The sequence below is a fragment of the Leptinotarsa decemlineata genome, unplaced genomic scaffold, assembly GCF_025532065.1.
Source record: "Leptinotarsa decemlineata unplaced genomic scaffold, Ldec_3_MD MMD2_tig00026282_RagTag_RagTag, whole genome shotgun sequence".
Lineage (NCBI taxonomy): Eukaryota > Metazoa > Arthropoda > Insecta > Coleoptera > Chrysomelidae > Leptinotarsa > Leptinotarsa decemlineata.
In genome coordinates, this window is record NW_027412668.1 from 14,485,079 (window position 1) to 14,506,411 (window position 21,333).

General features: G+C 32.4%; 1 protein-coding gene and 1 long non-coding RNA gene across 3 annotated transcripts in view; one reads left to right on the forward strand and one right to left on the reverse strand.

Annotated features, from left to right (window-relative positions):
* Nucleotides 1-5,559: 5,559 nt before the first annotated feature.
* Nucleotides 5,560-21,333, forward strand: part of LOC111517381 (epidermal retinol dehydrogenase 2) — a 41,986-nt gene continuing 26,212 nt past the window's right edge. Inside the window, exon 1 of one of the 2 annotated variants that reach the window (XM_023173526.2) lies at nucleotides 5,560-5,692. In XM_023173526.2, coding sequence (XP_023029294.2) covers nucleotides 5,664-5,692 — 29 coding nt within the window. In that variant the 5' untranslated portion in view covers nucleotides 5,560-5,663. Of the gene's footprint in view, nucleotides 5,693-19,589; nucleotides 19,750-21,333 lie in introns of those variants that run through there. The other variant, XM_023173527.2, reaches the window with a different exon arrangement.
* On the reverse strand, nucleotides 12,270-15,465 carry LOC111517382 (uncharacterized). The gene is made up of 2 exons (XR_002723808.2): nucleotides 15,190-15,465; nucleotides 12,270-12,445 (listed from the first exon to the last, which is right to left on the reverse strand). It is a non-coding gene; the product is annotated as an uncharacterized lncRNA (long non-coding RNA).

Here is a 21,333-nt window from a genome sequence, read left to right on the forward strand (position 1 = left end):
ACTAGACGTTGAGAGTTTGAATAGTTATTTTATAAATAGCTCTGTTAATTCTAGTTTACCAGATACAAATATAATCGACTACTATAACACCCATAAACATTCAAATGTACCCGATGCAGATTTCACCTTTAAGGGTAATAACATTTTTGAGATATGCAAAATTATGAAAAATATAAAAACCAACGCTGAAGGTTGTGATGGTATATCCTTAACAATTTTGAAGCTATGTACTCCTCATTGTTTAGATGCCTTGAAGGATATAATAAACTGCTCTATTGATTCTTGTGAATATCCTGAATTGTGAAAAAAATCTTTAATTTTACCAGTAGCAAAAACAGCTGCAGCAACAGATTTTGAAGATCTGAGGCATATTAGCATCCTTCCTGTAATCTCGGAAATCATCGAACGTCACGTTCACACCATAATCAGTAACTATTCAAAAGCAAATACTTTACTCAACTTGAAACAATCTGGGTTCAAAAAAAACTATAGTACAAGTACTATACTTATCAATATCGTAGATGATGCAAGAATGGCGATTGAAAACCAAAAAGTGACTTCTCTGGTACTTTTGGATTTTTCAAAAGCCTTTGACACTATCAGTCACCCCATATTGTTATCAAAGCTCCGATATCTATGTCTATCCTCTGGTAGTGTCAACTGGGTGAGACGTTACTTCGATTCTCGATCACAGTGTGTATCTGTAATAAAAAACGAAGGTATAGTTAGATAGATCCTCATTGAACGAGAAGTTCCACAAGCATCTATTTTTCGGCCCATTTTTTTCTCAATTTATATTTTTGACATGGATTGTAGTACCCATCATTGCGAGTTACATCAATACGCTGATGATTCTCAGATGGCTTCTCAATTCCCACCCAAAAATTATAAAACTGCAGAAAATAACATAAACGAAGACCTAGAGGCGATAAAAAGATATTCTGACTCCCATTGTTTGAAAATTAATCCAAGTGAATCCCAAATTTTGTTCATTGGCACTTCAAGCACACTTCCGTATTTCGAACAAACAAATATGCAAATAAAAACACATTTCCCATAAACGGAAAATCGCTTTTATGAGACTGAAACACTTATATAACTAAAAAAATGTTATCGCTCCCAGTATAAAATATAAACTTTGTAACACTTTAATACTCAGCTTATTCGACTATACCGATGTTATATATACACATTCTGTTGCTGCATGTATAGCCAAGCAAATTCAACACGTTCAAAACTCCTGTATGCGTTACTCCTTCAATATACCATCTCGAGAATACATTACTTTGTACCTAAATAGCCTTTCTGAGCTCAATATGGAGAAACGATGAGAACTCCATTTCTACACTCTAATTCATAAAATTGTAAATCAAAACGAGCCAATCTACTTCGCAAAAAAGCTCAAGCGAAACAGTCATGTACACATCATAACACAAATTTTGTCTTTCCAATTCACAGGACCGCTTCTTATCATAAATCTTTCACTTGTGTAGCCGTACAACGTTGGAATGGTTTATCTATTGAATTAAAAAAAAATATCACAGATTCAAAAAAGAAATCAAACTCAAACTACTGAATGAACAAAGACTCTTCAGATGAACTCTTTTCAAAGCAAAAGTGCAAAAGAAAAACTGATAATACGATTGTATATGTATACATATACTGTCTAGTTATTACAAATATTTCAAAGAGCAATACGTATAAGAGTTCTTCAATAATTTCATTTCTATTTTTTTTTAGATTTTTTAGTTTTTTTTGTGTTATACTTATATGCTTTCATTACTCATTTGTATACAAATATATGAATTTGTTATTACCACAAAATTAGCTTAGGTATTTTTGTCTTGTGCTAAAAAAACAGTTTTTTCCCAGGAATAAGTGGAAGAGCAACTACGTTGAACTTCTTTCCTTTTTGCCATCATATTTATCGAATTTTTTAAATCCAATTTATCCGACATAATTGTGATGAATTATTTGGGATTCATTCAGGAATTTCAAATCAATTTATATCATATTAGACAGTGGAAGTCCAAACTAACGAAATGCACCACGAAACATTGTCAACCACCTTCAAACAAAAATTCCGAAACTTGAACATGTGTGGAAGAGACATTTGAATCAAATGAAAATTATACTTTCAAAGAACCTCATCTGCCTACTCAAATATATAATGAGAAAAATGATTCGAAAGCCGTTTCCACGCAACTTGGACAAGAAACAAGGAAGAATTTGAATAGTAAGGGTAGTAACGATGAATGGAAGGTCCCTCATTAAATGAAAAGTCCCTCATTTAAGCGTACTCTGGCCAATGTTAGATCAAAACGTCAAACAAAACCCGTAGGTCGGTTAGAGTATAGAAAATTGTCATTTTTTTCTCTTATATGTTATTGGAATTTTGTATATTTTCAGGGAAGAAGTATTATTGTAGTGAATTGATTTGGTGCACCACTCGGTATATTAGTTTATATTTGAAGGCGTGTCAGTTTTTTGGGGATATATGACAAGCAGAATTTATGGAGTTGGTGGGAAATAAACATAATTGAAAGCCACGAGTTATTTACTGAAGTAATATATATATTACTATATTACTGAAGTAATATATTGTTGGCATTAAATTAGACTCAAAATTTTTCGAATCATTTTTATGTTCAACTCTTCAGTTTTCTTTTAGACCGTTCTTTGCTGGTAGTCATTTAAATTTTAGATATCTTCAACATCAACCCTGGAGAGAATTCTTATTACCTTTAATTTTTTTTTATTGTACATCAATACTCAACAAGAAAAAACAGGAATTTGAATATGCTTCATTATTAACAGCACACTTTTTTCCATTCAGATGTCCTAACATCATCTGCCATGCAATAGTTTTAGACACCACGGAGTCTGGAGTGAAATGATGCTCAATATAGATCTCTCTTTGAATATGGAATGTTTGCAAATAAATTATTCCATCCATTGAATCCATCATGAATCGCTGTAAGGATTATTCTTCAATTCATCAGAAATAGATGTTGCTACGTATCTTGCTGCTCTGGGGATAAAAATAATCAATCTTTTGAGGAGAAACAAATCATTCCATATTGGTTTGAATGAATATTTTTAACTGAAAAAAAATTCTTCACTCCATCTATTTTGAAAACTATTGATGAGTGATGAAAATATTCATTATTCTGAATACATAACTGATAATATATCATATTCATGTGATTTTTGAATTATGCTTACTCCATCGTTAAGTTTCAGGAATGTAATTGCTGCTGATTGATCACTAGACCGTGAATTATGTAATGGATAACCGATAGATGTTTATTGTTATGTTGATCTACTCATATTTTGTTAGAGATAATGTCACATTATTTTAAATTCAGTTCATGTTTTGTTCGAAATATCAGTTGTTATGCAAATATGAATTATTGAAATGTAAATAGGTACAAAATTCTTCTTGAAAACGTATTTGAGTCCATTGTTAAATCTGAAAGACGTAAATCAGACTGAATCCCAAATAATATGGAGTGAAACAGATCAGCAGAGAGGAATATCGAAGATTATGTATATGGGAGCAATAAAAGGAGCATTTCATTAGTTCGGACTTTCATTGTCTGATATGATATAGATTGATTTGAAATCCCTGAAAGAATCTGTGAAAAATTAAAAAGATTAGCTGAGAAAAAAACAAGTTTATTAAGCAAACACTGAAATTACAAGAAACATACTACAAACAACAACCAAAAAAATTGAACTATTAACACGAGCTGGAAAAATTAAAAGATTTATTAGCAAGAAATGAAAATTAAAAATATAAAGTTGGAAGATTATGAACCAAGTTACTTCACTACGTTTCATCCACAATCGTGCTCGGGTGGTAAATGGCTTATTCCTTCGAGAACCGACTATTTATAGGTCATTCGAATGCCTCTCTCCGCATCATTGGTTTTTAGCGGGAGCTGACCATTTGGCGGGAGTTGGTCGTATTCCGCTTGATAAGAGGTTTCCATATGTTATAGGTCATTCGACTGCCTCTCTCCGCATCATTGGTTTTTAGCGGAAGCTGACCATTTGGCGGGAGTTGGTCGTATTTTCACCTAAACCAGTGTTCCTTCTTTGTGTATTTTTTGTGCTCGGCAACTAAGGCCATTGCGAGCAATGGCCTTAGTTTCACCGATGTACGTTTCTCCGCACTCGCAGGGTATCCGGTAAATGCAATTCTTGGAATCGCAGTCCACGTTTGGTGGCCTGATTTTCGTGTGACTGCTACGGATAGTGTTCCTAGATCTGAAGCAGGTTCTAATGTTATACTTGGTCCCAATCCTTCCTATCCTTTCCGACAATGATCTGCTGTAGGGAAGTACAAGTACTGGTTGTGGCGGCTTCTCTTCCTTGTGGAGATCTTCCTGTCTTCTAGCTGAAGCCTGTTCCACCATCACTTTGGAGTAACCATTCCGTTGAAGGTCTTTTTGATGATGCCTAGTTCCTTTTCGAGACCTTCCTTTGTATTGCAAAGCCGGAAAGCACGGTCTAGTAGAGTCTTGATGATTCCTCTCTTAGTCGATTGCTGGTGGTTGGATTCCTGGTTCAGATACTGTCCCGTGTGAGTGGGTTTTCGGTAAACATATGTTTCCCATTTAATATCGGTCTTTTTCACCAATACGTGGCAATTCGTTGTGGACTTCTTTCTCCATTGTGGAAGTGATGGAAGGACTTACGTTGTTGTCGTTGTGTATCGTTGTGTTACGATATATATATATATATATATATATATATATATATATATATATATATATATATATATATATATATATATATATGGGAATAATCAGAAAGTACTTATCTATTTATCTTTTGATTTTCATGGAATGATTTTCCAGCAGCTTGACTGCATTAACCTTTGTCGATTTCATATCATTTCTAGAAACATATGGATTCGTTTTCCGATGTATATATATATATATATATATATATATATATATATATATATATATATATATATATATATATATATATATATATATATATATATATATATATATATATATATATATATATATATATATATATATATATATAGAATTCGTCCTCCAGTTGGACGTAGCAGTTTCTTACACAGCTAATCTTTTTAATTTTTTCAAGGATGTCAAATCAATTAATATCATATTAGACAATGGAAGTCCGAACTGAACTGAAATGCACCACGGAACATTGTCAACCACCTTCAAACAAAGCAACAAAAGGCCTTTGTAGTTGTCTCTCTCGAAACAGATATTGATGACAAAAATCCATGAATTTGATATATTTTCGTGCTATGAGTGGAACATGAAAGAACTACATACCATGGTTTCATTCAAGTCCTGATTGAGGAGTACAAGAAGACACATTTTTGACCTTTTTTCCGAGTCAACCGTTGAAATCCCGGTTATGTAATAATAATAAGTAAATATCGACATTTGACCCATTTTGAATTTCACAGCGTTGTTTAACTTTTGTTCAAAATGTTTATTGTCATGCATTATTGAATACCGATAAACTGCAGGTCTCCATGCGCGCTGCCATTGAAAATTCACAGATACACTGATATCATTCGAAAACCCTACTCTGAGAATTACGAGCTTGGTGAGCCTGTTACATAGATTCTTTGTTACCTTTTAGCGAGTGCTTGGTATCTCGAGATGTTCATATGTTTTAGGGTTATTTTATGGTGAGTATAATTCACTGTTCACTTCACTTTGAAAAATACTTCAAAACAAATTGCAAATTCTCAAAAAAACACTTTTTTCAAGCTACACGATGGTGTTTTCAGTTGTTTTATGTAACGTTATGTCTCTCGACCACCACCATCAACTTTTTATAGGAGAGTCATATCTGATTTCATTATTTTGAAAGCCCTTGATTTGCACCTTGTATGATTCACACAGATCATCCTTGTTTATACAATATTTTGAATCGTTATTGTAATGTTTTTCTGCAGTAGTAGTAGAAATAATATTTTCAAGAATCACTATAGTCATTCAAAATGAACTCCTTCAATGAAGAAAACTGCAAGATGATTCTTCCTTCTTGTTTTTCCTCTTTTAATTTTGTCGTTCCAGTTCTTCTCTTTTTACGGTTGTTCATTGTTGCAATTGTTTTTGCAATAGTTATCAATTTATTCATTTATTCTCATACAGGTGTATCCTAATTAACTAGATAGACAGTTGAGATAGTTATTATAAATTTTGTAACATATTGCGATTATTATGTATAACCTTCTATTCTCGAAACTTCTATTCTTTCCTGAGATCACACAATAATAAATCTGGGTAGACTCCATATGTCCTAGAATATAAATACCGTAGTATTCTATTTTGATTTTTTTCCTAATTATTTTTATATATGAAATGACACGGGTGCCAAACGACTGCACAATATACGAATTTTGGGTCTCACCAGAGCGTTATATATCCTAATGATTGATTAGTAATATCTTCAATTTTTACTTTGCCTCAAAACAAAACCCAAACTTCGTAAACCCTGCGAGACTACTATTTCAATGTGGTTTTTGAAAGACAGGGTTGAGTCATATCGTAACCCCAAATCTTCAACATTACTTACTCGCGCCAACGTGGTATTTTCCATTTCATATGCATAGTCTATTTTTTCTCTATTCCTTGTGCAACTCATTACAGCACATTTTGACGTATTGAATGGTAACTTATTTTTCACACTCCTTCGGTAAACGTTTTCAATATCCTTTTGAAGCTTACTAGAATCTTGAACACAATCTATTTTTCTATAAAATCCAAGGTCATCTGCAAAGAGTGAAAAATTTGAATATTCAAATTATGCTGGTAGATCATTAATAATAATAGGAAACAGTAGAGGCCAAAGATTTAACACTTGGGGCAGTCCTGAGTTTGACCTGTACTCATCTGAATAGTTGGTACCAAATTTTACTCTGAATGTTCTCTTGTCTAACTATAACGCTGAAAATTTCATAGTTTCTTCAGTAGCTCCACATAGAGAAAGTTTGTTTACCAATATGTCATGATTTACTTTGTTGAACGCCTTCTGGAAATCAGTGTATGTCGCGTCGATCTAAGTAGAATTTTCCAGACTCTTAAGAACGTTATGACTGAAAAATAAAAGATTTGTACAAGTTGACTTCTTTGGCACAAAGCCGTGCTGTTTTTAATTTACTAAATTATTCACTTTGTGCTACACAGCATATATTGTCTGTTCGAACAATTTACCAGGAGCAGATAGCACAGCAATTGGCCTGTAATTTACCATAAGTGAAATTTTCCCAGATTTGTGTATAGGGGTTACGATAGCACGCTTTCATCGTGATGTGATATATATATATATCACATCACGATGCAGAATGGTATTTCCATTCGGTATTTGGTAAGCAGGCCATGATTACTATTTGACAGTAGCGTTGTGACATTCTCCTAATAATATCGAAATTTTCGTCACTTCAGAATTTGCAAATACCTTCAAAACGATGGAACTAAACTATTCAAACGAAGTTCTTATGAATTTGTTTATTATTTTTGGACAGTGTGACAAAATTATCAGCAGAACATGTAGAAAGTTCAATGAAATGTATCCGAATCTACCGCCAATGAACCTCAAGAAATTTATACGAATTCAGAACAATTTCAATGCATTTGGATCAACTTTAAAAGCACCAAGAAAACTTGCCTCGACCCGTAACTTTCGAAGACAACCAGATTAATGTCTTAGCATATTTTCACGCATTTCCCGAGTCATCGATAAGAAGTGCTGAAGAAGATTTGGGTATAAAATATTCATCAGTTCAAAGAATCTTGCGAAGACATAAAATGCATGATTATAAATTCACCAAAATTCAAGCAATGAAGCCTCAAGATCCTCAACAGAGAGTAGAATTTTATGAAATGTTGTTGACACGCATTCAAGAAGATCCACTTTTTTTTAAATAAAATTATTTGGACTGATGAATCGAAATTTTCGAGAGAAGGGATTTTCAATAGAAAAAATCGTCATTATTGGTCCAGTGAAAATCCTCACGTCACAAAAGAAGCCGGATTTCGAAAAATTTGGTTTTAATGTCTTCTGCATGTTGATGGACAACAAATTGAGGTACGTGATATACGAGGAGTCATTAACATCCAGAAGCTACCTGAATATTTTGGAGAATACTGTAGACAGTTTCGTGGATAATCTGCCACTCGAAGATTATCGAAACTGTTGGTACCAACTAGACGGAGCTCCTGCACATTGCACAAGAGAAGTGAGCGCAGAACTGGATAGACTATTTGACGATCGGTGGATGAGGCGCTTGGGACCATGGAATTTGCCAGCGAAATCACCCGATCTTAATCCATTAGATTTTTATTTGTGGGGAATGTTTAAAGAAAAAGTTTACAAAATACCCGTGCGTTTGAGAGATGAATTGTTAGAAAGGATTGCCCAAACATTTGAAGATTTGGATCCCAATGAAATCAGATCTGCCACCACGAAAGCAGTCAACACCCGCATTTTAAAGTGCTTGGAAGTGAACGGCCAGCGATTCGAACATATTTTGAAATATTCCACATGATTGTTTTACTTTTTTATAATTATTCATATCAATATTTCCAATTTCAAGTTTCTTGGTGCTTTTTTAAAGTTTATCCAAACATATTGAAATTGTTCTGAATTCGTATAAATTTCTTGAGGTTCATTGGCGGTAGATTCGGATACATTTCATTGAACTTTCTACATGTTCTGCTGATAATTTTGTCACACTGTCCAAAAATAATAAACAAATTCATAAGAACTCCGTTTGAATAGTTTTGTTCCATCGTTTTGAAGGTATTTGCAACTTCTGAAGTGACGAAAATGTCGATATTATTAGGAGAATGTCACAACGCTACTGTCAAATAGTAATCATGGCCTGCTTACCAAATACCGAATGGAAATACCATTCTGAAGGGACATTGTCACAAATAAATGTTCATAAGTCCGAAACTTGACTAGTTAGGTATAGGTATGATATACATACAAAGAAAGCAAATTTCAGCAGCTTTCCGAATTTTCAATAATATACAGGGTGTTCCATTTAAAATAATCAAATTTCAGCAACTTTTTCAAGCAAACGAAAAAACTGTATTTTTTTACCACCCTGTATTGAAGTAACGGAGATTAGGCTGACGTGTGGGAAGTGTCCAAGTATCACCTAACTCCAAACCAAATTTTGATATCATAGTACTTCTTAACTAAAAGATATCGGCATTTTTAGAGGTCATGATTTTCGAAGAAAAAAATTGAAATTAATTTTTATTTCGAAAACGGTAACAGATAGGTATAGGGAAATATCAGGAAAAGTTGTCGGGCAATTGTTGGAGATTCCAAAAATAATATTATATACAGAGTGTTCTATTTGAAAAATCAAAGTTGCTACTGCTTTCTAATAGAAGCGGCAACACCGCATTGTCGAAAATATTTTAGTTGGCTAGAGAATGTCCGAATATGCCCTCCCTTAAATTTTCAAAGTGATCCGTTGTCTGGTTCACCAGAAACGTGTAATGTGTCATCCACCGTGAATCAGCCTGTATAAATGGGGCAAACAGCGGACACGTGTTTATGACTATTGGCCTCATCAGCGCGGTACAGCCAACTGCAAAGTTGGACAACAACTGGTTACCAAAGATGAAAAACATCACATATGCACGGTGTCGCCAGAACACCTTCTCAATGCTTTTAAATAGTCAGTTCCTGAAATAGGATGTTTCTTCACTAACGAAGTCAACGTTGTATTAGGCTGTTTTCTTGCAATATACAAAGATTCAAAATATTCGGAACCTCGGCGCCGCTGATCTAGTTTTTCTAGTGATGTCATCTGTGGCGAATATTTCAACATACAAAGCAGGATGATTAATGTCCTCCTCTAATAGCGGATAGTCTGGTTTCGACACATCAATACAAGATGCATTCTCCTGAGTGACTAATACAAAGTCTAATTTGGGTTTATTCTGTTTAAAAAAATATGTTCAAAATCTGTTTTTCCGTTAATCAGCTATCGCTGACTGATATTATTATTTCAATTACAGTTCTCAAGAGCATTCATTTCCAGAAAATACAAAAGTATTGATGTTTCTCATCCATATTTTCGTGTTTTGAATATCCCTTGATCATCTTTTCATTCCGCCTTTTTTTATTCTTGTTTTTATAGTTCAATACCTTCAAAATTCATATTATATCTGCATTTGCATCATTTCGTTGTACTAATTTGCTCTTTTATGCACCATTCACTATATCCACACCACTCTCCTCTACTCTTCACTACTACTATTTATATCGCCAACGTCAGTAATATTACATCGGTTGAATTTACCAATATTATTAAGTCTAATAATGCAGCTCGACACTATAATTCAGACTCATTTCACAATAATTTTGTCTTTAATTTTTCTCTCTTTTTCTTATAATTTGCCACTTCTACTACTCTAGATCAGAAGTGCCTCTCAGCTCAAACTTTTTTTTCGCCTCCAAAATATATGACCGAGGTGTTATTTGATTCGGAAAAGCGTGTAGATGATTTTTGAAAACATTCAAGTGCCGTTTTTGAAAATTGCAATAGTTGTAAACAATTAACTGAAAAATGGGGTTTGGTTTCTGGCAAATATCCCAAAAATTATTTGTCAGTTTTCGAATTGAAAAAAAGATTCAAAAAGAGGAGAAAATTCCCAAAAAAAAGTTTATCTGCTATTGTTTGAAAAACTGTTATGAACAAATGCGTGGTTTATAAAACAATTCAAACATTAATAATAATTTCAAAAAGTCGTTTCATAAAAAATGTTTTCAATTGCTTGAAAACAGATTTGTTGATCAACAGTTTTTTTTTGTACCACTTGAAGTCAATATTAAGGAACCACTTCTTCAAATCGTAATTCATCTAGCTCCCTCATTCCGATTCTCATTGTTTATTCAATAAACAATTTGTTATTTTAACGATTGATTTTTTTTTTTGTACCACTTGTAGTCAATATAAAGGAACCACTTCTTCAAATCATAATTCATCTCGCTTCCTCATTCAGATTCTCATTGTTTATTCAAACAAGTTTTTATTTTAACGATTGATTTTTTTTGTATATTTTTTTCTTTCTACCCAATGTAACAAGAACAACCATAAATTATTTCTTGAGAAAAAAAATTATTCATATTTTGTATAGAATTTTTAAAATTTTGTAAAAATATAACTTATAAACTGAGTTACGATGAAAAAACTCAAAACTTGTTTATACTCTGATAATGAATGAAGAACAAATCTAGCCCAATATTCAAACTCTCGTTTTATTATTCATTTCTTTTATAGCCTTTGTTCATGAAAAAAAATTCAGGTTTTTTTCAATTTTTTAGTTTAAATCACTTTCGAAACGAATACTTTTATATTCTAAATTATACAGAAAACACTTTTATCTACTCGGTTTATATTCCAAACATTCGTTATGAAATTTAATCAGATATCATTCACAGGGTTCCTACACAATATACTAAATGAAAATAAAAATTTCAGTCACTGGTAAACATCGATGTTTCGCCGTAAGACACTTGCCTTCAGTGTCAATCTGGATAACATTATGAGAAAAAACACACATTTCATTCATAAATTACGATTTTTTTATGTCAAGGGATAAGTTTGATCTGCTTATGTCTTCGATGACATCGTAATGACATTCATTCACTTATCTGATCAAATCCCAGCCAAAAGGAATCCTGTTCAATTTGAAAGGGTTATATTTTTAGGAGTGACTAACTTTTGGGAAAGAAAGTTTTTGGCTTTCTACTACTCCATCTTGATACAGAAAAATGTGGGATCTTCCAAAAAACTTTAACAGAAACTTGGCAAATTCCTGATGCATCGGTATATGATATTGAAGGTCACACCACTCTCTATAGTCAGGGTAGTTTAAATCAAAACGATGGCGTGATCATGTTCATTAAATCACATATGTACCAGTCTCATGATCTTATTTCGATAAATGGAAGTTTTTTAATCAAAACAAAAGTTAAATGTGAAGATGATGTAATTATCATATATGCTTTCTGCGGATCCTCTGCGAGTGATGTTGATAATTTTCTGAAGAAAGTAAATAATATATTGAGTACGGGAAAAGGAGACTGTAATTATAGCATATTTGTAGGAGATATAAATATTGATTTATTAATAGAAAATGAGGCATTATGAAATTACTTGAACCTCATAGGCGAATACGGTTTTCATTGAGCAATTAATTCCCCAACTAGAGTGAAAAAAAATCAAAGTCATGCCTAGACCATATTTTTATTAACTCTAAAAACAATAAATATGACATGATACTACCTATTACAGTAGACACGGCCATAACTGATCATCATAAATATAACTCCAGATCGTAATAAGTGACAAAATTGAATCGAAAAGTGAACAGAAATGAAGTTATCTGTCCCCATTTAGATCTCGATTCTGTAACAAATAAATTTGATGTAATAAATAATTGTATTTAAAAATCAACCAAAAAAATTAAAATAAAAAACAAAGAACAACGAAGAAAGAAATGGATTACAAAATCTATAATAAAGTCAATCAATGCAAAGAATAATATGTATTATAAATGGAAGAGAAATCCATATGATGAAACATTAAAAATTGAATACATAGAAAAGAAATAAGAAGTAGAATACTGTATTGAGCAGGCAACAAAAAAACTATTACAGAAATCGCATAGAGAGAATTGTATCTCGAATAGTTCCTTAGAAATAGACCGTACTTGGCTACCCATCTTGAAGAAAACTGTGGATAGTGGCGAAATGGCAACAGACTGATATCGGAGAGTACCTTATATTACATCGAATGTTTCAGTTGTCAATCAACAACATTGACATAATTTCATATTTCAAAACTTCTTTGACATCTGTCGAAGAAGTAAAAAAATAATCTATCAAAAAAGGAATAACTGCGAATATATTCGAATTTTTTGGCCATTTCTGAAGTCGGAGGCAGATTTTGGCCTCCGAAACGTAAAAGATAAGTATTATTTCTTAACAATTTTTTTGATAGACAAAATTGTTAAATACGACAAGGGTAAATTTTCGTTATGCGGACACCCGGCGATTTTGAAAAAATTTTTGACTGTACTTACGTATTTTGAAGCGTAGATTACGAATCCGAAAGAAAAAAGCGGCGCTCTCCCTTATTTAAAAAGTTACGGCCCTTCAAAGTTCAGAAAAGGGCAACTTTTCAGCCTTCTTTTTCACTAAATAAACTATTTAAAAACACATACATTTATTCACTAGGTCACCTTTACACCTTATTCGTCCTTCTTTAACACTTTTCACTTCAATAATCAACATTTTTCTTATAAAAATGTTAAAAAATGTACGGAGCTGCTTTTTGGTTACATATCACTGTATTTTATGTTTTTAAGGTTAATGATATGGTTGGTAGGACTGATGCAGTCCATATTCCTGAAGTAATTCAAATGTTTTTTACCTTCATTCTTTACATCGTAAATTGGTTTTTGGTGGTGTATTACGAATTTGAAATAGTAGGCGACGGCAAATACCAACCGCTTTTTTCTGAAATGTCACTAGTAACTAACCTAAAAATAGAATAATGTCACCAGGAGAATCATTCGTTTTTAAATTAAGTTTTTTATAAGAAAAATGTTGATTATTGAAGTGAAAAGTGTTAAAGAAGGAGGAATAAGGTGTAAAGGTGACCTAGTGAATAAATGCTTGTGTTTCTAAATAGTTTATTTAGTGAAAAAGAAGGCTGGAAAGTTGCCCTTTTCTGAACTTTGAAGGGCCGTAACTTTTTAAATAAGGGAGAGCGCCGCTTTTTTCTTTCGGATTCGTAATCTACGCATCAAAATACGTAAGTACAGTCAAAATTTTTTTCAAAATCGCCGGGTGTCCAGATAACGAAAATTTACCACGACAAGTTACTGATAAATAAAAGATTTTTCATTGTGAAAAATACTTTGATTTTCACGCAGTAACTTATCGGGGTAAACTAAAAACGTTGCCCTTCTATACTTGTTTAAAGTTCTCCATTATAATTTTTATATTTTTTCAGATTGTGGAAGGTAACAAATACCCAAAAAAGGTCGATAAAAAACTGATTTTTCCTCCACAAAAAATGACTTTCATTGAATAAGAACAAAATATTTCAAAAAAACTCTGGCAAACACTGAACAAAGTATTGAAAATCTCTGGCTATGGCAAAATGAACGAAATCAAAAATAAAACTGGCAAATGTATCAGTAATCCAGCAGAAATAGCAGAAATATTCAACAACCATTTCCAAAGCGTTGGTAGACATTTGGCAAAAAAAATCAATAGAGACAAAAGCTATATTGATAAAAAAAATTCTAAATTCTATCTTCTTCTCACCGACTTCTGAGAGTGAAGTAATAAATTCTATAAATGACTTGAAAAATAGAAAATCTCCCGGATACGATGGCATAAAAGCGGAAACTCTAAAAATTATTTCAAAGTATATAAGTTCTTCTCTGACTTATATAATAAATAAATCTTTCGAAGTTGGTCATTTCCCTGACGCTTTCAAGCTACCAGTTGTCACACCCGTGCATAAAGGAGGGGATAGACAAAATATTATAAATTACAGACCAATCTCGCTCATAACATCTTCAAGTAAAATAATAGAAAAAATCATTAAACAGATACTAAATGAATTTCTTAACAAATACCACATCCTGTCTGCTTCACAGTACGGTTTTAGGAAACATAAGTACACACAGGACGCAATTCACGCACTAACAAATACTGTCTATGAATGTCTGGACCGGGGAAAACCATCCATAGAAGTCTTTTCAGATTTATCAAAGGCATTCGATACCGTTGACCATGGGATACTTTTGGATACTCTGCATGACAATGGCATCAGAGGTGCAGCCTACAATTTATTCAAAAGTTATTTGAGTAACAGAAAACAAAAAGTGAAAATTGGAAATATAACAAGCACCGAAGAAATAATAACGTGCGGAGTACCTCAAGGGACGATACCAGGGCCTGTGGTATTTACAATATATATGGATAACCTCTTTCTACAGGATGATACTGTGATAGTTTACATGTCTGAAAATTGGTATGATCTAAAAAACAAAGCAGAAGATGACTTGAAAATTAAAAAAAAATGGTTCGACAGTAGACTCCTCTCGTTGAACATTGAAAAAACACATTTCCTACCGTTCAGTAGTCTTGAAACTTCTCTTCCCCACTATAACTTGACCATTCAATAAGATTTGAAAATTGAACAAGTTAAATAATAAAATATTCAGGTATATTTTCAGATTCACATTTGAGATGGAATGAGCATATATCATATCTTGTGAAAAAATTGCGTTTTCTATTATTCAGATTTAAACAATTCATATCTTATCTAGACCTCAAACAAAAAAAAATTGTGTACAAAAGTTTAGTAGAAACTCATTTGAATTATGGAATCATAGCGTGGGGAGGTGTATCACGAACTTACCTGAATTTGATAGAAGTTTCTCAAAGAAGATTCCTCAAAATGATTCTACAGAAAGTTCTAAGATATTCTACTGATTCCCTTCACTCTGAAATACAGGTAATGGACATGAGACAACTCTCTCTCTCTCTCTCTTCTTTATTGGCCGATGCTTCCTGTAGATGAGACAACTCTATACCGTAAGAATATGTATTACACAATATTTGAACAAAGAAAAATTAAAAGTACTCACCCATTCCTACAGTACAAGACAGAAAAATAGGTATGTCATTCCAAAAATCAACAAAACAGTCGGACAAAATAGTTACATAGCCCCGAAATTATTCAAATACCTGCCGGACACTTTGAAAATGGAACCCTCTCTCAAAAAAGTTTAGAAACATTTGAAAACATTCTTAACAGAAATAGAAAGAAAGGAAATACGTAAGATTATTGAAGAGTAAACAAGAAAATGTTGAAAATGTTGTTGAGATTGTATTTTCAGGTGTTTGTAGTGTTTATTTTATATCGAGTGTATTTTATTCAGTGACACTTTATTGTACTAATTTACTGTAGTTTTTATTTATACAAAATTGTGAATTATAAATGTTAATTTAATTTTAATTTTCAGAAGTTTTCAGATGTTTATTTCATTCAGAGACTCTTTTTATCCTAATTTATTTTATTTTTGAATTTATACAAAAACTGTCAAACATAAATGTTAATTTATTATATTTGATATCTGGATCCCAATATTTCTCACCCATATTGTTTTTGATTATCATAATTGTTCTATTATATTCTATTGTATTTTACCCACACACAGGGTTTTACTCTCAGTGGAAGTATGTGTTTATTCATCAAGGTACATTGTACTCCATATACTCCATTTTATATATATGTATTATAATTTACTGATGAATAAATTATTATTATTATTATTAAGTAATCAACTTTGAAAGGAGTAACTGTGTACATAGATGTGTAGATCGTGCAAAGAAAAAAAATGTTTTTTCAAGTGTCTTACGGCGAAACATCGATGTCTACCAGTTAGCATGACAGTGTTCCATGAAATTATTTTCATTTAATATATTGTGTAGAAACCCTGTGAATGATATCTGATTTAATTCCATAACGAATGTTTGGACTAGAAACCAAGTAGATAAAAGTGTTTTCTGTATAATTCAGTGTTTTGAAAGAATTTTTTTTTCGTGTATTTCTACTATCCTAGAAGCTTACAGAACCACTCCCATTGCAAGTTTGGAATGTGAAATCGGAGAACCATCCCTACAACTTAGAAGACAACAATCAAGCATATCCTAAGCGGCTAGAATAGCTCCACTCGACAACGTTCCAACATATAGAAACATAATAACAATACGCTTTCTATTAGCATACGAACAACCGAACAACCAAGAACCGACCTACCTTTCTATGGGAGAATTCGAAGGTACATGAGGCCACTTCAAATGCAGATATTCCCCCCTCTCTACCCCATGAACCTAAACACCCCTCCCGCCTGGCAGATACACCAACCAATCATTAACACCCACCTATCCCAATTCAATAAAAATAACACAAACACACAAATTATAATCCAGAACTTCCGTGAAATCCTACATCATGAAGAATTCATGGAAATTCACACAGATGCATCCAAAATATATTCTGGAGTATCAGCAGCAGTTGTTACACCTGATACTCTCCTAACCTATAAACTACCGGAAACCAATACGATTCTCACAGGGGAACTCTTCGCAATCCTGCAAGCGCTACGATTCGCAAAATCTAGCCTATCTAAAAGGTTCCTGGTTATATCAGATTCATTAAGCTCTCTTCGTCGAATATACGTAAACCATCCAATAGGAAGACTGATTAAAAGAGAACTTTTTATCATCCAATCATTGAACAAAGAAATAATATTACTATGGGTTCCTTCACATATAGGAATAACTGGAAATGAATCGGTCGATAAAAGTTCTCGAGAAGCAATCAATAACCCGAACCAGGCTGCGCTGCAATACACTCCTTCGATAGACATAAAATCCTACATCAAAAACAAGATGAAGAACGTTTGGAATAGTGATTGGCAGGCCTCACAATCGAAACTACAAGAAGTCAAACCAAAGGTAGGACCGTGGCAAAATCATTTAACGAAAAGAAGAGAACAAGTGACAATGACCAGACTCCGCCAAGAACACACCAAGCTCACACACGAATACCTGCTGTCTGAACAAAATGAACCATTTTCATCAGTTCGGATTCCCATTGTCTAATATAATATAAATTGATTTGATAACTCTAAAAAAAAACAAAAAGATTAACCGAACATAATAATAATAATAATAATTGCTTTTATTGACAAAATGCAGTACAACATGTAGTAGATGTAATAAAAAGAAAAAAACAGGCAGTTCTTAAATGATATCCTACATTTTTGTCAAAAGGCAGAATTCAGGTTCTGATCTTGTCATTTGAGTAACGCAATCAACCGTCTTCATAACAATAATTACAAATGAATTCTAATCATTAACCACTTATGCTATCACCTATCCTTATTTCGTTCAATGAACGAAAATTAAAAAACAATAAAGAAATAAGAAACAACAATTTTATCAAACAAAAACTGAAATTACAAAGAAATAACATACAACAACCAAACAAATAAAAATTGAAATATCAATAATATTATTAACAAAAGATGACGGGTGACGAAGACGATTGTGGATACTAACAATCGAAACGTTGTGGCATAACTTGGTTTGAAATCTTTTAATTTTTATTTATTTCATTTTTTTGTTTTCAATTTTTTCAACTTTTATTTGTTTGGTTGTTGTTGTATGTTATTTCTTTGTAATTTCAGTTTTTGTTTAATAAAATTGTTATTTTTCGATAAATTTTTTTGACTTTTTTTCAGGGTTATCAAATCAATTTATATTATATTAGACAATGGAAGTCCGAACTGATGAAATACACCACGAAACATTGTCAACCACCTTCAAACAAAAGTGAACCAACTTGTGATATTTGTGAAGTTCAATTAACTGTGAAACATATTATAGGGCAATGCCCTCTATTCCAAACTGAGATAAACACATTTAAGATATCCCCTAACTTGAAAGAAATGTTAGACTATAATAATAGTAACAAAATCATTCCATTTCAACATACTTTAGATTTAATTAGGAGGTTATAAATGTTATTTATCAACTCCACCGCTAATGACCCAGAAGGTTGATGCGGTTTATTGAAATAATAAAAAGTTTATATGAAAGTTTCAGGAAGGATTTTTCTTTCAGATTTGTGTCTGAAAGTTACTTCTCTGCATGATCTACACATCCATGTATAGAGTTACTTATTTTAAAATTGATCACTTCCTTCCTTTCCTTGGAAGATTTCCACATTGTTCTATATCAAGATAGAGTAGTAGAAAGCCAAAAAGTTTCTTTCACAAAAATACAAAATTATTTTTCCGCTTCAGAAAATTTATGATTTCAAATAATATATAAAAACAAAAACTTCAAAAAACCTGCAAAATCGATATGTTTCTGGGGACTTCAATGATTCGAATGAACATATATGCAAGATATTTCATAAAATTCAATTTGGGCTTCATTTTAATAATGCACTGAGATCCAAAACAATAGTTTATCTTTTTTTCTGTGCGTTTCTGCATAATAATCTCAAAAATGGCTCAACTGATTGTATTATAGGTATAGTAAGCCACATTAAACCCTTGCGGGTTTCGGTGGAGGGTCGAATAGACCCACTTACTTTGGACTTAACCTATATGTATGGTAGAAGATTCACTTGATAATTAGCATTTCATTTATTTCAAAAGATTCATAAGTGGACATGTTTTGCAATTTTGAAGAATTGTGTCAATCATATGTTGGGAAAAAAATCTTTCCGTACGAAATAACGAATCAGTGTCTCAAAAACAGTTGTTACCACTTAACAAAAATGCTAGGTATTTTGAAAAATATCTGATCACGCTGTTATTCGACCTCTGTTATTTCATAGTCGACCGCTGCGACTTCGGATTTATTGCAAATAGATCCAAGATATTCGAACTTGTTCCGGCCGTTACTGAAATTGTTTCTTTTGTCTCATTTTCTACCCATAGCTCCCTACTTCGTCTTGTCATAGCATCTGAACAGTTTCAGTCAGGTCAGCACCATCAGAGCTTAATATGCATCAGACGTTCTCGGTTATGTTATAAAATATACGTGCTTTTGTTACATTATATCAACAATTTTTTTATTTTCCAAGATTATAATGGATACCGTCCACAGGTGAGTGAACAAAATATTGAGTACTTGTGAAAGTGAATGTAAATTTATAGCAAAATTCGAAATACCGAATTCACCAAAATACCGTAATTTTAAACTAATTATGAATTTTGGAGGAAAAAATGTGATATGATGGTTTGTTATTTTTTCAAAAACAATTGTGATTTACACAAAGAAAATTGAATGAAAGGAATATTTTTCATTGTTCTAAAGAAAAAGTAAAGTTGAACTAATCAATATTTTTGATTTTTTGTTGACTCAATTATGTTGTTTTTACTTTCGGTACACTCGACCCGAGAATAGTTATATTATGAACAGAGTAGGATACAAAGCCAATTACCCACGAGAGAAAAATTGTTATCACTAGGCGTTAGACGAGTGCGATAATTCATGAGTGGACGTAATTGCCCTTATCCTCGAGGTGCGAGGTGTGTACTATACTTTTTCTACGACTGACCGTAGAAAATAATATACGATATATTTGTGTGGGATCATGGCTTTGGATAGTAAAATCATTCAGTTAGTCAGTCAAAACACAATTGAATGATTTAAAAATTGGTGACAATATTTCCTACAAATTATTTAATTAGGGTTCACTTTTGTTAAAAGTTTTTGCTATTTCTTCGAAATATTTTAGGAAAACGAAGTTATGTTTTTCTTCTTTCTTCAACTCATAAAATTTTATTCGTATTTTTTTCTTGATTTTGCTGGCAGCAAATTATTCATCGCAATAGTTGCTTGCTCGGTAATATTTGGCGGGGTAGCACAAATTTTTTGATCGTTATCACTCATTTTGAATTTTTACGAGATACTGAATGACAGCTTACCTATAATTTTAACAAGTGGTTGTTGATTCACGGATATAACTAGATTCATCACCAACCCAGAAGTTGAACAATGAATTTACTGAAAATATGATTTTCATTTCGTTTTTAAAGAGAATTTGGAGAGAAAATGCACTGATTTCGGCTTTTGGACAATTGAAGGTATTCATGAGCTCATATTTATCAGAGTAACTGTTACATACCTTGTATTTTTTTTTCTTATGGAAGTGGTCGTCATTAAATTAGAATACACATTTTTAAATTTAGTATGGTAGTGGTCGTCATTAAATTAGAATACACGTGTATTCTAAATGAGCCATTACCTATCTGCTGTTAAAGTTTGAAAAGGAGGTAGTAGAAAAAATGTTCCACTGCTTGGAAGCTGAATATAATGTTAAATTTCTCATGATACTCTCAATGAAGATTCATGAAGATGATAGACCGCACATAAAGTGCGGTCTATTAAGTATGCGACAAGTATTTTTTTCATTTGTTACACAATCGAATTGAATACCATCAGAAATTAGTGCATATTCGATCAGTAGCGTAGCCAGGAATTTCGTTCGAGGGGGGAGCCAAAACAAACCGGGAAAATTTTTGAAAAACAGGGTACTAAATAGAGGGAATTTTTCAATATTTTTATTTCTTTCGTGATGAAGCAAAGCTATTGTGTTTTACCCAAATAAACATAAATATATTGCTGTAGTTTATGCAGAGCTTTAAACTCTTTCGAATAGATGAGTAAGGTTAGAGAAACAACAGT